Source organism: Polyergus mexicanus, unplaced genomic scaffold (assembly GCF_030449975.1).
Source record: "Polyergus mexicanus isolate NDT 795.1 unplaced genomic scaffold, iyPolMexi1.0 SCAF_18, whole genome shotgun sequence".
Taxonomy (NCBI): domain Eukaryota; kingdom Metazoa; phylum Arthropoda; class Insecta; order Hymenoptera; family Formicidae; genus Polyergus; species Polyergus mexicanus.
Genome location: NW_027223338.1, coordinates 3,392,874 through 3,405,471, shown reverse-complemented (window position 1 = coordinate 3,405,471; position 12,598 = coordinate 3,392,874). Strand labels below are relative to the sequence as shown.

General features: G+C 30.6%; 1 protein-coding gene and 1 long non-coding RNA gene across 5 annotated transcripts in view; one reads left to right on the top strand and one right to left on the bottom strand.

Annotated features, from left to right (window-relative positions):
* LOC138941086 (uncharacterized) overlaps positions 1 to 9,595 on the bottom strand; it is a 17,912-nt gene extending 8,317 nt beyond the window's left edge. Inside the window, exon 1 of the long non-coding RNA XR_011448110.1 lies at positions 9,562 to 9,595. This is a non-coding gene — a long non-coding RNA (uncharacterized lncRNA). The remainder of the gene's footprint in view (positions 1 to 9,561) is intronic.
* Positions 9,210 to 12,598, top strand: Thoc6 (THO complex 6). Of its 4 annotated transcripts, none has more exons than XM_070310432.1 (6): positions 9,210 to 9,412; positions 9,741 to 9,954; positions 10,105 to 10,332; positions 11,343 to 11,510; positions 11,603 to 11,765; positions 12,192 to 12,598. In XM_070310432.1, exons 2-6 carry the CDS (start codon positions 9,839 to 9,841, stop codon positions 12,510 to 12,512), a joined length of 996 nt encoding a protein of 331 aa, XP_070166533.1. In that variant the 5' UTR covers positions 9,210 to 9,412; positions 9,741 to 9,838; the 3' UTR covers positions 12,513 to 12,598. The 4 variants fall into 4 exon arrangements, with proteins under 4 accessions (XP_070166533.1, XP_070166531.1, XP_070166532.1 ...); XM_070310430.1 differs by having other exon boundaries at positions 9,732 to 9,954; XM_070310431.1 differs by having other exon boundaries at positions 9,210 to 9,459.

Here is a 12,598-nt window from a genome sequence, read left to right as displayed (position 1 = left end):
AAATATTTACAACCAGTTCACGAAAAGATCGCTTCTGGGATCAAATATTTCGGCAATATTTAGAGCGCACATGCAAACCGCATTTGGTATGAAATATACACAACCAGTTCACGAATAGATCGCATATAGATAATATATAACACACATATAGTATGCTGGGATCAGAAAGAGATGGACAGAGAAGAATGGGTAAAGAGAAAGAGGATATGAGTGTAAGTGAGCAAGTGTCTATACAAGTGCCAAAAGTAAGAAAAAAAAGGAAATAGTTGGATCTTTCTCCGTAGCAATACTTTATGCTCACTAATGTTTAGCGACTGATGTGAATTATTAATCGATATATCGTTGTACAGCTATTCCCTCGCTTACTCATTCCTATTCTCTCTCTCTCTCTCTCTCTCTCTCTCTCTCTCTCTCGCTCTCTCTCTCTCTCCCTCTCTCTCTCTCTTTCTTTTTTTTGCCCATGTCTGTCCATTTCTTTATAACAAAAATACTATATGAGTACTAAATACTATGTGCATCATATACATATAATGTGTATGTTCATGTATTGTAGTAATTCTAAATTCTATTTAAAGATTAATTTTATGTTACAATTTTTTTATATACAAATGTCTTTATGTTGTTTTCTATTTAAGAATTGCTTTAAAGATATAATCAAAAAATAAAAAAAGAAATTTGAAATATTACATTTTTATATAATATTACATTATTTTATATTTTTGTGTAAACTGCACGGAAAAAGAATTCAATTATATCTAGCGACATATTAGTATATAGTATACATTAAAACAATTCCTTCTAGAATATATATATATATATATATATATATATATATATATATATGCACATCATGACAAAATCAAAAGAGACAATATGAGCAATATTATATTATTGTGTATGCGACAAAATATGTATGCGACACAGACATCTGTGCTCTATGACGGACCTCAGCTATAATAGTCTTTACTTCTCTTGTTATAAGCTTCTATAAAATTTCCACATAAATTTCCAGAGGTTTCGAGTTTCTTCAGAAGCGCATAATTGAGGAAATAAAATTGTATACAGTAATTCCGTATATATAGGGTGATTCAAAACAACCTAGTGTCCAATGTCGAATCAATTCTAAGACGATTTTTCCTTTGCCAACATTTTTTCTGAGGCTTAGTTTTCAAATTATAAGCCAAAATAGTTAGGGAATTATGGGCCGCATACGCGAGGCAGGGGCGGCCCAACTCACCGTCCGATGCTGGTGATTACGTGGGGTGCTCGCTGCGATCAGCTGTTTGCTACACGCGATGGGTGAGATGATCCAAGAAGATGGTTTGGTGAAAAATTATTTTCAAGTCAAATGTAAAGTGTTATTGAAAAATGCGATTACAAAGAGCGATTTTCAAAATATTTAACTCTCAAGAAGAATTTGAGAAAATCTTCAAAAACTTCTAAACATAGTCAATAATTCTATGACAGACCTCAGCTATAATGGTCTTTACTTCTTTTGTTATGAGCTTCTATAAAATTTCCACATAAATTTCCAGAGGTTTCGAGTTTCTTCAGAAGCGCATAATTGAGGAAATAAAAAGCATTGTAGCTACAATCTCACATACAATTATTGACCACATTTTCAAGCGCTTCAAAATTATACTTGTGAGAATGAAGAAAAGCAGTTTTAAAATAATCATTTGTAAAATTCAACTTTTCAATAATAAATCATATATATGATTTTATTTAGTTTCTTTTTTTTTAATAATTCAAGTTTCTCGCAAAAATACATTTTCGGATCACTCTGTACATCTATAGAGAAATTCTTATAAAAATAATATTGCCAATAATTGCTATAAAATTATTTATGTACACAATGTATACATAAATACACACACACACACGCACACACATATGCACACATAAATAATTGTAAAATAATTTCTCTCTCAGAAAAATAAGAATAGTCCTTTGTTTAGTTTTATATATAATTAAAAATTAATTATATATACATTTTTTATAGTAGTTAGTGCCAGAGGCGGTTTATTCGTGAACTGGCTGCTTTCAAAAAAATTTATACCAGATTCGGTTTGCATGAGCGTTCTGGTTAAAAATATATCCCAGAGGCGATTTACGTGTGCTGGTTATTGTAAAAAATATCCCAGAGGCGATTTACGTGTGCTGGTTATTGTAAAAAATATCCCAGAGGCGATTTACGTGTGCTGGTTATTGTAAAAAATATTCCAGAGGCGATTTACGTGTGCTGGTTATTGTAAAAAGTATTCCAGAGGCAATTTACGTGTGCTGGTTATTGTAGAAAGTATTCCAGAGGCGATTTACGTGTTCTGGTTATTGTAAAAAATATCCCAGAGGCGATTTACGTGTGCTGGTTATTGTAAAAAATATTTCAGAGGCGATTTACGTGTGCTGGTTATTGTAAAAAGTATTCCAAAGGCAATTTACGTGTGCTGGTTATTGTAGAAAGTATTCCAGATGCGATTTACGTGTGCTGGTTGCTTTACAATATTTTGAATCGGATGCGATTTAATAGTTATGTAAGATTAGCAATATAACCGTTATTATATATTATATGTATTGTGCCATTGTATGTATATATGTATATATGTATGTATGTATGTATGTATGTATATATGTATGTATGAATGTGTGTGTGTGTGTGTGTGTGTGTGTATATATATATATATATATATACATATATACACATAAAAGGCACACATATATATATAACAATACATGCACACACACACACATGGCCAAATATTATTCCTCTTGGAAAGATATATGGAAAGGCGCACACACACACACACACACACACACACACAAGTCCATATAAGTAATGTGTGCAATTGTGTTCAAATATGCAATAAAGGCAGACACGTGTCCCCAGTCAGCCAGGTCTGTTCTAACAGATATTGCCAAGTGCTTGCTACAAATTATTGTCAGCAAAAAGGCTACAAATTTGGTACAAGAGTTGTTATTACCGATTAAGCTGGCAGATTGCCGGCAAGAATCAAGCCAAGCTTGCTAACATAACTACACAGCAAATTGAAATCGAGCAAAGCTTGCTGACATGACTGATATCAGATTGTCGGCAAAAACTGAGCAGAATCTAGAGTGCGCAATCTGATGGCAAATTGGCAGCAAAAACCGAACAAAATCTGCAGCTTATTACAAAGTATTATAAAATAATTCAGTCGCTTATCGCTATGCGGCGCGTTATTCATTATCTATACCCGTATTCAAATTCTTGTCATGAGTGTATATAAAGCCTACAAAATGCTAATAATATTATAATATATATATTTCTATCAGTTCAATTTTTGACACAATTCTTATACAGGAAATTCAGATATTGAATTGATTTTTTGCAAATCGGACAGATAATTGTTCGATTTTCACTTATTCAAACAATTTCTGTCCAAAAAGATCTTTAATTTTATAAATTAAGTTATTTGAATTTACCTATATGTTTTAACATATTAATATATGATTTTATATAATGTCTAATTTTCTAATGGTTATTTTATGACCAAAACTTATCATCATTTTGTTACTTAGGGTTAAGGCTTTAAATCTATTTAAATATATACTTTTATATGAATGGCTAAAAGCTGCAGAATTTGTTCGGTTTTTGCTGACAATCTGCTATCAGATTGTCTTGCGCAGATCTTGTTCGATTTTTGCCATCAATTTGACGTCAAATCATGTCAAGCTTTGCTCGGTTTTTGCCATCAATTTGCTGTCAGGTTATGTCAACAAGCTTTGTCACCAAAATACAAGCTTAATGCGGACACAGATGGCACTGGATTTGTTACCAAGTTTTGAGCGAATTTGATGTCAATTTGACAACAATTTGTTATCAAATTGCTTACTGGGTCTATGTTATACTGTTATCTATACGCTTAGATACGCTTATAGATATGCGTGCGAGGCAATAGAGCAGTAGAAATACACGATGTTATCCGATTTCAACATATTGAACACAATTCTCTTTCAAATATGCATAAAACATGCAGAAATATTAATATTGGTAACAGCGGAACTAAAATTATTGATATTATCGATAATTTCGGTCGGTATTATCGATAATTTTAGTTACGCTTAGATGAGGGCGCTAACCCGTCGGAGTTCGGCCGTCGCTCCGGCATCCTCTTAAGAACTTTTTTATTTAACTTATACATTTTTTAATTTTTTCATGTTATCCATCGATCTTTTTCAAGGACATGTCTTCGTAATGAAAATATAACTTCCTTAAAATGAATAAGGCTGGAATATAATGTTGATTTTTTAAACTTTCTCAATCTTATTATATCATCCACTTTTTATATTAAGGATATGCCTTCGTAATGAAAACATGATTTCCTCAAAATATAGGCTGAAACATAATGTTGATTTTTAATCTTTCCTAATCTTTGTATATCGTCCACTCTTTATTTTAAGGCTATCTCTTCGTAACGAAAACATGACTTCCTTAAAATAAAGATTGATATTTAGATTTATTTTAGATTAAACTGTTAAATACATTTATTATCCTGCAATAAATAAAGAAATAATGATTGAGTATCGTTTGAACATGTCTCGATTGGACCCAATATGATTTATACGTGAAAAATCTTAAATACCGGTCACTATCTGTCAATCGTGCATCTCCAGAAAAAAATTTTTAAAGTAAAAAATTAATACATATATAGCAAAAATTTCTATATTATACAGGATGTCCCAAAGCACCTTTGACAACGCTCATGAGCAGGTAGAGCACAGTAAACTGAACACAAAAATCCTGTATCATTTTTTTCTATAACGCTTAATAAAGGAGTTATTATTGAGTAAAGTCTGGCCAATCAGCGCCGACTTTTAGTCGGACGCACGTCGGTGAGCTGCCCTGGTAGTGTGCGCCGCCGTAGCGACGGAGCGCTCAGGCACATCACTAGGCGCACGGCTAAAAATCGGCGCTGATTGGTCAGACTTTATTCCATAATAACTCCTTTAAGCGTTATAGACAAAAATGTTACAGGACTTTTCTGTTCAGTTTACTGTGCTCTACTTGCTCACGAGCGTTGTCAAGGGTGTTTTGGGACATTCTGTATACTTTTCTTTGTGATAAAATCTGCTACTTTCAGATTTATGCAATTGTTTCAACTGTGATTACGATCTTTGTGTTATGTATATTAATGCCAACAAAAATATACATATAAACATATATATAAACTTTTATTACTTATAAAACGTGTTGCATGATTGGAAGATAGTGACCGGTATTTAGGATTTTTCACATATAAATCGCAATAGATTGTGTCCAATCGAGACATGTTCAAACGATATTTAATCATCATTTTTCTATTTATTGCAGGATAACATATATATTTAACAATTTAATATAAAATGAATCTTATATATCAATCTTTTATTTTGAGGAAGTCAAGTTTTCGTTACGAAGACATATGTCCTTAAAATGAAGAGTGAATGATATAAAAAGATTGAGAAAGTTTAAAAAACCAACATTATATTCCAGCCTTATTCATTTTAAGGAAGTTATGTTTTTATTACGGACATCCTTGAAAAAGATCGATGGATAACAAGAAAAAATTAAAAAATGTATAAGTTAAATCAAAAAGTTCTTAAATAAAATTTTTTGTAAACTTGATTTATAGCAAAGAGAGAAAACGTTTTTTAAAAATAAACATTTTTAAATATTCTTTTAGTGAAACTGATATCTGATTTTGCAAATAAAAAAGTTTATTTTATATATAAAAATTTCATATTTTACTTTTATTTTTATATCTGTATTATAAAAAAATTGTTGGTGTTTTATTAGCAAAATCGGATATTAGTATTATTTTTTTCGAAATCTACGTATATATACGTATGTAAATTAAAAATAAAAATATAATATATAAAAATATATAAAAATATAATATATGATATATATTACATTTTATATATTCATATAAAGAATTTAATTATAAACCTATGTTACAATTTATATTAAAATCTTATATACAATTTTATTTCAGAATAAGTTATTGTTTATGTTAAATTAAGTTACTGTTTACTTTTTCTATTACTAATCATGTTTTATATTCCTATAAAATAATTTATTTTATTATATCTGGTTTTATATTATTATACAAAAATATACAATATATTAATATCAATATATTTTTAATGCTATTTATTATTCACTATTATATTATAATTAATAAATAGATAATTTTTGTATTTGTTTTTTTTTTTTGTAAATTGCATTAACAGAATAATGTCAAACAAGGATTGACAATTGTGCTATTTCTCTATCCCGATATGATGCACGAAATATCATCGATATTATAGTAACAAAGCAACAAGTTACCAAGTCTAACAGGCACCCTTGTCTAACATCTTGTGTTCACTCTGTTACCCATTATTCTACTATTATTATTGATCAACATACAATATTTTATTGTACGTATAATTTTAACTATAATTTAAACATATATATGTATATATGTTTATATACACCCAGACAGCACAAGGATGTCCTTAGGATGTCCAAAGGGCATCCAGGACATATATGTAGGATATCCTCAGGATATCCCATTGTAATCCTCAGATCTCCTCTGGATGTCCCGAGGAAGAGTAAATGATAGCCGTATATTAACCTCTGGAGAATCCAGGGAGATCCTATGGAACATCTTAAGGATTTTTATAGGATATGTTAGGGATATTTTTCGTATGTTTCAAGGAGCAAATTTTAAAATTTAAATATAAATTAAAATTATGTTTTGTTATTTACTGCCAATATTAAAAATCTAATATTAAAAATAGTTCACCATTCTTCAATATTTGAGGCTTTCGTGCTGTACATGAATATTTTAGATTTGGCTCCCGGGTTTGAGTTGTGTAATATTTTTTAAACAATCCAATATCTGAATTCCCTATGTTGGGATTGCATCAGAAACTCAACTGATAGAAAATAATTACATTTTTAATTTCCTGTCAGTTGCTTTTTGCAAGCTTTATATAATTCTCATGACCAAATCTCAAATACGAGTTCGCGTGTCGCGTAGCGGTAAACGAACGAACTAGCGGTTGAATACTATTGTTTGTAAAGTTTTTGGAATGTTGCGAACAGTAACATTTCTCATGAAATATTAAATAAATAATAATTTTGGATATATGAAAATGTGCGCATCAAATTCAATTATTAATATTAAACGAAATTAATGTTAACAATTAATTGCATATGTATATGTCCTCTGGAAATCCAAAAGACATCCAATATAATAGACAAGGCAGATATATCCTACAGACATCCAGGAGTTATCCAGTGGACATTTATAGGATATTAATACTTATTATAATACTTAAGATTTCTAAATTATATAAAATAGCCGACACAACTAAAAATAATTATGTATGCATATTAAACTTTTATAAATATATTTATAATAATATCTTAAAACATCCTACAAATGTCCTGAACCGTCCTGGACATATTCAGGATGATCCTGAGGATGTTTTGTGCTGTCTGGGCAAGTATAAAATTCTCAAAAAATAGGCGCCGTTAGTCTTGTTGCATTACTGCTTTCTGTCACGAGAGGTCAGAAAGCATTTTCAGGTTGTATGTCGACCCTAAAGCGATACGTTAGAAGAACAATAAGGACAACACGCGATAGTTGCTCCTTATCTAGATTTATCTCTCAACGATCGCATCCGTGTGCTCAACGTATCGGTGTTGTGCCTTCATGGATACTACACACATACGCGATGAAAGAGAGACAAAGACAGTGCCAACATCCCTCTTTGTCAAGCGATCAGTGTATTACCACTATCGAAAAGATCGAAAAGTGGATATAGCACGGATATGAACCAAATGATCGACAGTTTCGAAAAGTGGATGTGGGTAGTGTTTCTGATAACGTTAGAGCAGCGAGGATGAGGAATGGACGAGAGTAAATAACAGATTAATTTAGAACTGTAACTTTAATGAACGTATGCTTGAAAAAAAACAAAAAGGTTCTCTCTCAACTAACTTGTGTGTTCACATAGAAAAAGAACATGAACAAAAAAACATATAAGAAAGTAAACTCAACATTTAGAACATGGAATATAGAATATATAGAGAGAGATTATACATTGCTCAATCTAACAGTTTCCAATTCCTAAAAATGGATGCACGGCGCTGCTCTACGGCCTTAAAAAAGCGTCCCACAAAAATTGCCGGCATTATCTCTTTCAGGCTTCTCTCTGGTACTACTAGTATTGACAATATCGAAAAGTGGATGTAGCATGGACATGAATTGAGACCGATAGTATCGAAAAGTGGACGTAGCATGGACATGAACCAATTGGTTGTTTTATCATGCCACCGAAAATGGATGTGGCCATGTAGTTTCAAGCGTCTGTAAAATGGACGTAGAGGCGCTGCTGTACGGGACCGAAAGCTATCGTACGAAAAACACTGGGATGGCCGCTCTCACAATCAGGCTTCTCTGTGCCTATACCAGAGAGAAGATATAATAGAGGACGGGAGCTATAGATAATCGTGTAAGTGGAAACATCAGACGATTAAAAAGAGATAGAATCAAATGACCTGGCTGTCATTGTCTATTCGCGCATGCGCAGTTTTTGATATTTAGTATTAGCAGAGCGGACTTGGAGAATTGGAGAGGACAGAGGAGAGAGTTTGACAGAAAACCTTGGAAATAATTAAAATCTCTCTAGAAATATATAATAAAGATTTTTGTGAACAATATATTTTTTGTATTACTTTATTATTTGAATCATATGCAAATCGTTTATTGAATTTAATTATATATTTTACTTGTACAATAATATAAACAAAATTTTTGTGATTTCTTTAAAGATTAAAATATATCGAAATTGATAATTTGATCATTAAGAAACTAATTTATTTTTAAAATAATTTATGAATGTAAATTAAAATTTACGTTTATTAACACTTAAAATTATAATTATTACATTTATTTATGATTTAATTTTTGTCTACTTATATATTGCAAAATACGTTTTTTAATCAATTTTAACTGATTTTCTGTCATAACAAAACATTTATTAGATTTTTAAAAATCTATTAATTTTCTTTAAAATATAACTTTATAATATTTTTTACTATGCTAATGTACTCCCGGACTCTGTATGCTCTACTCTGCGCATGCGCTAACAGACAAGGACAGCCAGGTCACTTGATTCTATCTCTTTCTAAAGCGTCGTCTACAATACGTGGAGTAAGCCTGGCGTAAGAAGTAAGAGTAGGTGTAAGAGGGCTACTTCCGGTTTAAGTGAGCTGGAGTAAGGGCGTAAAGGAAATAAATTATTTTTATTTCCTACTTCTACTACAGCTCTTTACGCTACGCTCGGCCAATCACAGCGCAGGAGGAAAATGGTCACTCGAGAAGTACTGCTTGGTTAGGTTAGGTTTCGTTACGTTTACTCTATCGTATTGTGGACGGAGCCCGCGTAAGCAGCTTATGCCAAAAATCTTATTCCTACTCCTACTCTCTTACTTCTACTCTTACTCATATTGTAGACGGGCCTTAATCGTCTGATGTTTCCACTTACACGATTACCTAGGTCTGTTCTTTACAGCTGAACGGGCTGCACCAGTTCAGAGCCCATCCTTCTTCTTCCAATGGGGACAGAAAAAGATAAACTCTGAACCAGTGCAGCTAGTTCAGCTGCAAAGAACAGACCCTATGGCTTCCGTCCTCTATTATATCTTCTCTCTATAGAACAAGAAGAAGAAGAAGAAGAAGAAGAAGAAGAAGAAGAAGAAGAATTCTTTTCGGAAAGTCTCCCAGCCATATCAGAGAAAAAAAAGAATTGATATATTGTGAAGATGATAGAAACTTTAGACAGGAAATTACTTTATAATACTGTATTATCACAAACGTTTTCTCCTAATGGAAATTATCTTCTGGCTGGCAATATTTATGGAGACGTGTCAATATTTGAGTAATTCTTTTTTGACATATATAACAGAATATATTATTAATATAAAAATAATACAATAATTATTTATATATATACATATATTTTATTTTTATAAAATTAAATAAACAATTTAATATTTGATTAATAAACATTTATAATATAAATTTTTAGTTTATCAAAGACCTTAGGTACCAACAAGATAGAGGAGAATGAATTACCAGGACCTAATTATCGTTTTGCTGCGCATCCAGAACAGGAAATTGCGTGTATGCTCTCCATCGAAAATTTCCTTGTAACGGGAACACATGGTGAAATATCAGGATGGGATTGGAAGACAATTACCTCGAATAAAAGTTCTAAGAGTAAAGCTTCTTGGAACGTACAAATTCCTGCTAATAAGTAAGCAAAAGTGAAAGAAACAAATTAAAGTGAAATATATATTATAGTTATCGATGTTAAATAAATTATATTTCTAAATCATAATTACAAATGATACCAAAAATGTGCATTGTTCTATTATTAATAGAAACATAAATATATAATATATCATAGTTAATAATACATAATAAATTTTTACTGTCAACTACTATTATTATAAAATTATTGTAAACTTATTGTATAATTAATTATTAATGTGTACATACATGTACACACACATATACACTTACACACAGTACTGCTCAAAAGTATTTGTCTATTTAAAACAATCGTTCTATAAAAGTTAGAAACATTTAAAACAATGTAGTAATCATGTGAAAAGTATTTATTTATGTTTATGTATATAATTACCAAAACAGTATGTGCACAGTAATGCTTAAAACTAAATTTTTCCTTCATCTATTTGTCCGCCTTTATTTTTGATTATAGCGTTATAAAGCGAAAATGAACAGTGAAATGTTAACAGATAACTGAAGAATATTATGAATGCTTATGACACGGCATAGACCGATTAAACAATAGAAGTTCTGGTGAATGTTGTCTCTAGGCGAATTCGAAGGAATGAGTTGTTTTATAATGTTTTATATTTATATATCAGTGATAATCAAAATATTATTTCAAAACACTGCCTTATATAACGACGATATATGTGTACATAAAGAAAATATAGGTAAAATGCCAGCTAAGACTTTTATATAAAAATTATCCACGAATCCGATGGTAGGCGAATACTTTTGAACGGTAGTATATATATATATTTGTTTTTTTATTGTAAACAATAAGTTCATCAAATACAAATTATTAATAAAAATTAGATAATTAGAATTATAAATATTAAATCACACATACACACACAGATATAAAATATATATATATATATATACATTTATTTATAAATGTAGCTTATATATAATATTTATATGTAAAATCAATGTAATTTATTTTAACTATTGGCCTGCTTTTTTTTTCAGGGATAGTTATGATAAACCAGACATAAATTACATGGCATATTCAAAAGCAAATCATTTACTGTACGCTGGTTGTGGCGATAATAATATATATGTTATAAACTTGGATGACGGAAGAATTTTGAGAAGCATGCAAGGCCACACTGATTATATACATTGCCTTGCTATAATGTAATTATCATTTATCTATACCTAATAAGTCGCAGAAAAATATATAATATACTGTGTTTTTAAATAATTTAGAAGAATTTTATCAATTTCAGGGATAATCAGCTTGCATCCTGCAGTGAGGATGGTTCTGTGAGATTATGGGATTTGCGTAAGAAGGAGAATACTAGCATATTAACGCCCCATTTAGTAGATAAAGTTGCTCGACCGCGATTTGGAAAATGGATCGGTGCTGTTGATTTTACGGAAGATTGGTTGGTATGTAATGATAAAAAATAAGAAAAAATATTTACATACATATATGTAAAATCTTTTAAATTGAATATTTGTGCGAAACAAAAATTTAGTTTGATTTCTAATTGTGAAAATATTTAATACTCTTAATTGAGAAATTGTAAAATATAAGTAAAATTATAAAATATAGATATATAATTGATAGAGAATCAAAATGTAACTATAATTGAAGGCAAATTTTTATTAGATAAAGATCAATAACTATATAATTACAGAATATAAATAAAAAAGAAATTAAAAAAAGGAGAAGCATTATTTAAAATAAGTAATTAAATGTAATTAAGAAGAGATAAACAATTGTAGTCAATATTCTTTATATTCTTTGCAATGCTTTGCATATACATCAATTTAAAATTGTAATTCTTATACTAATTATTCATTTAATTCTAGCTATGTGGCGGTGGGCCTAGTTTATCGTTGTGGCATATGCGAACGATGGAGGCAGCGACAATTTTTGATTTGGCTGATCAAGGGATACATGTGGCGGAGATCTATGAGGAACGCGTGATTGCCAGTGGTGCAGCCGCTTATGTTTATCACATGACTTATCAGGGTGAGATCCTGGCCAAAGTACCAACATCAAGTCTTACTGTATATAGTATAGTACATCAAGAAACACCATATAAGGTGCTCTGTGTAGCTGGTTCTTCGAATTGTATCGATATCAGTACGAATTTTAATTATCGCGAAATGATGCTTAAATTTGCATAATATTTAGAATACTACAAAATTTTTTGATATTGCATAAAGGTTTTAATTTCTTGTCGATTAATGGATGGAATAACAGGTGTAATTAA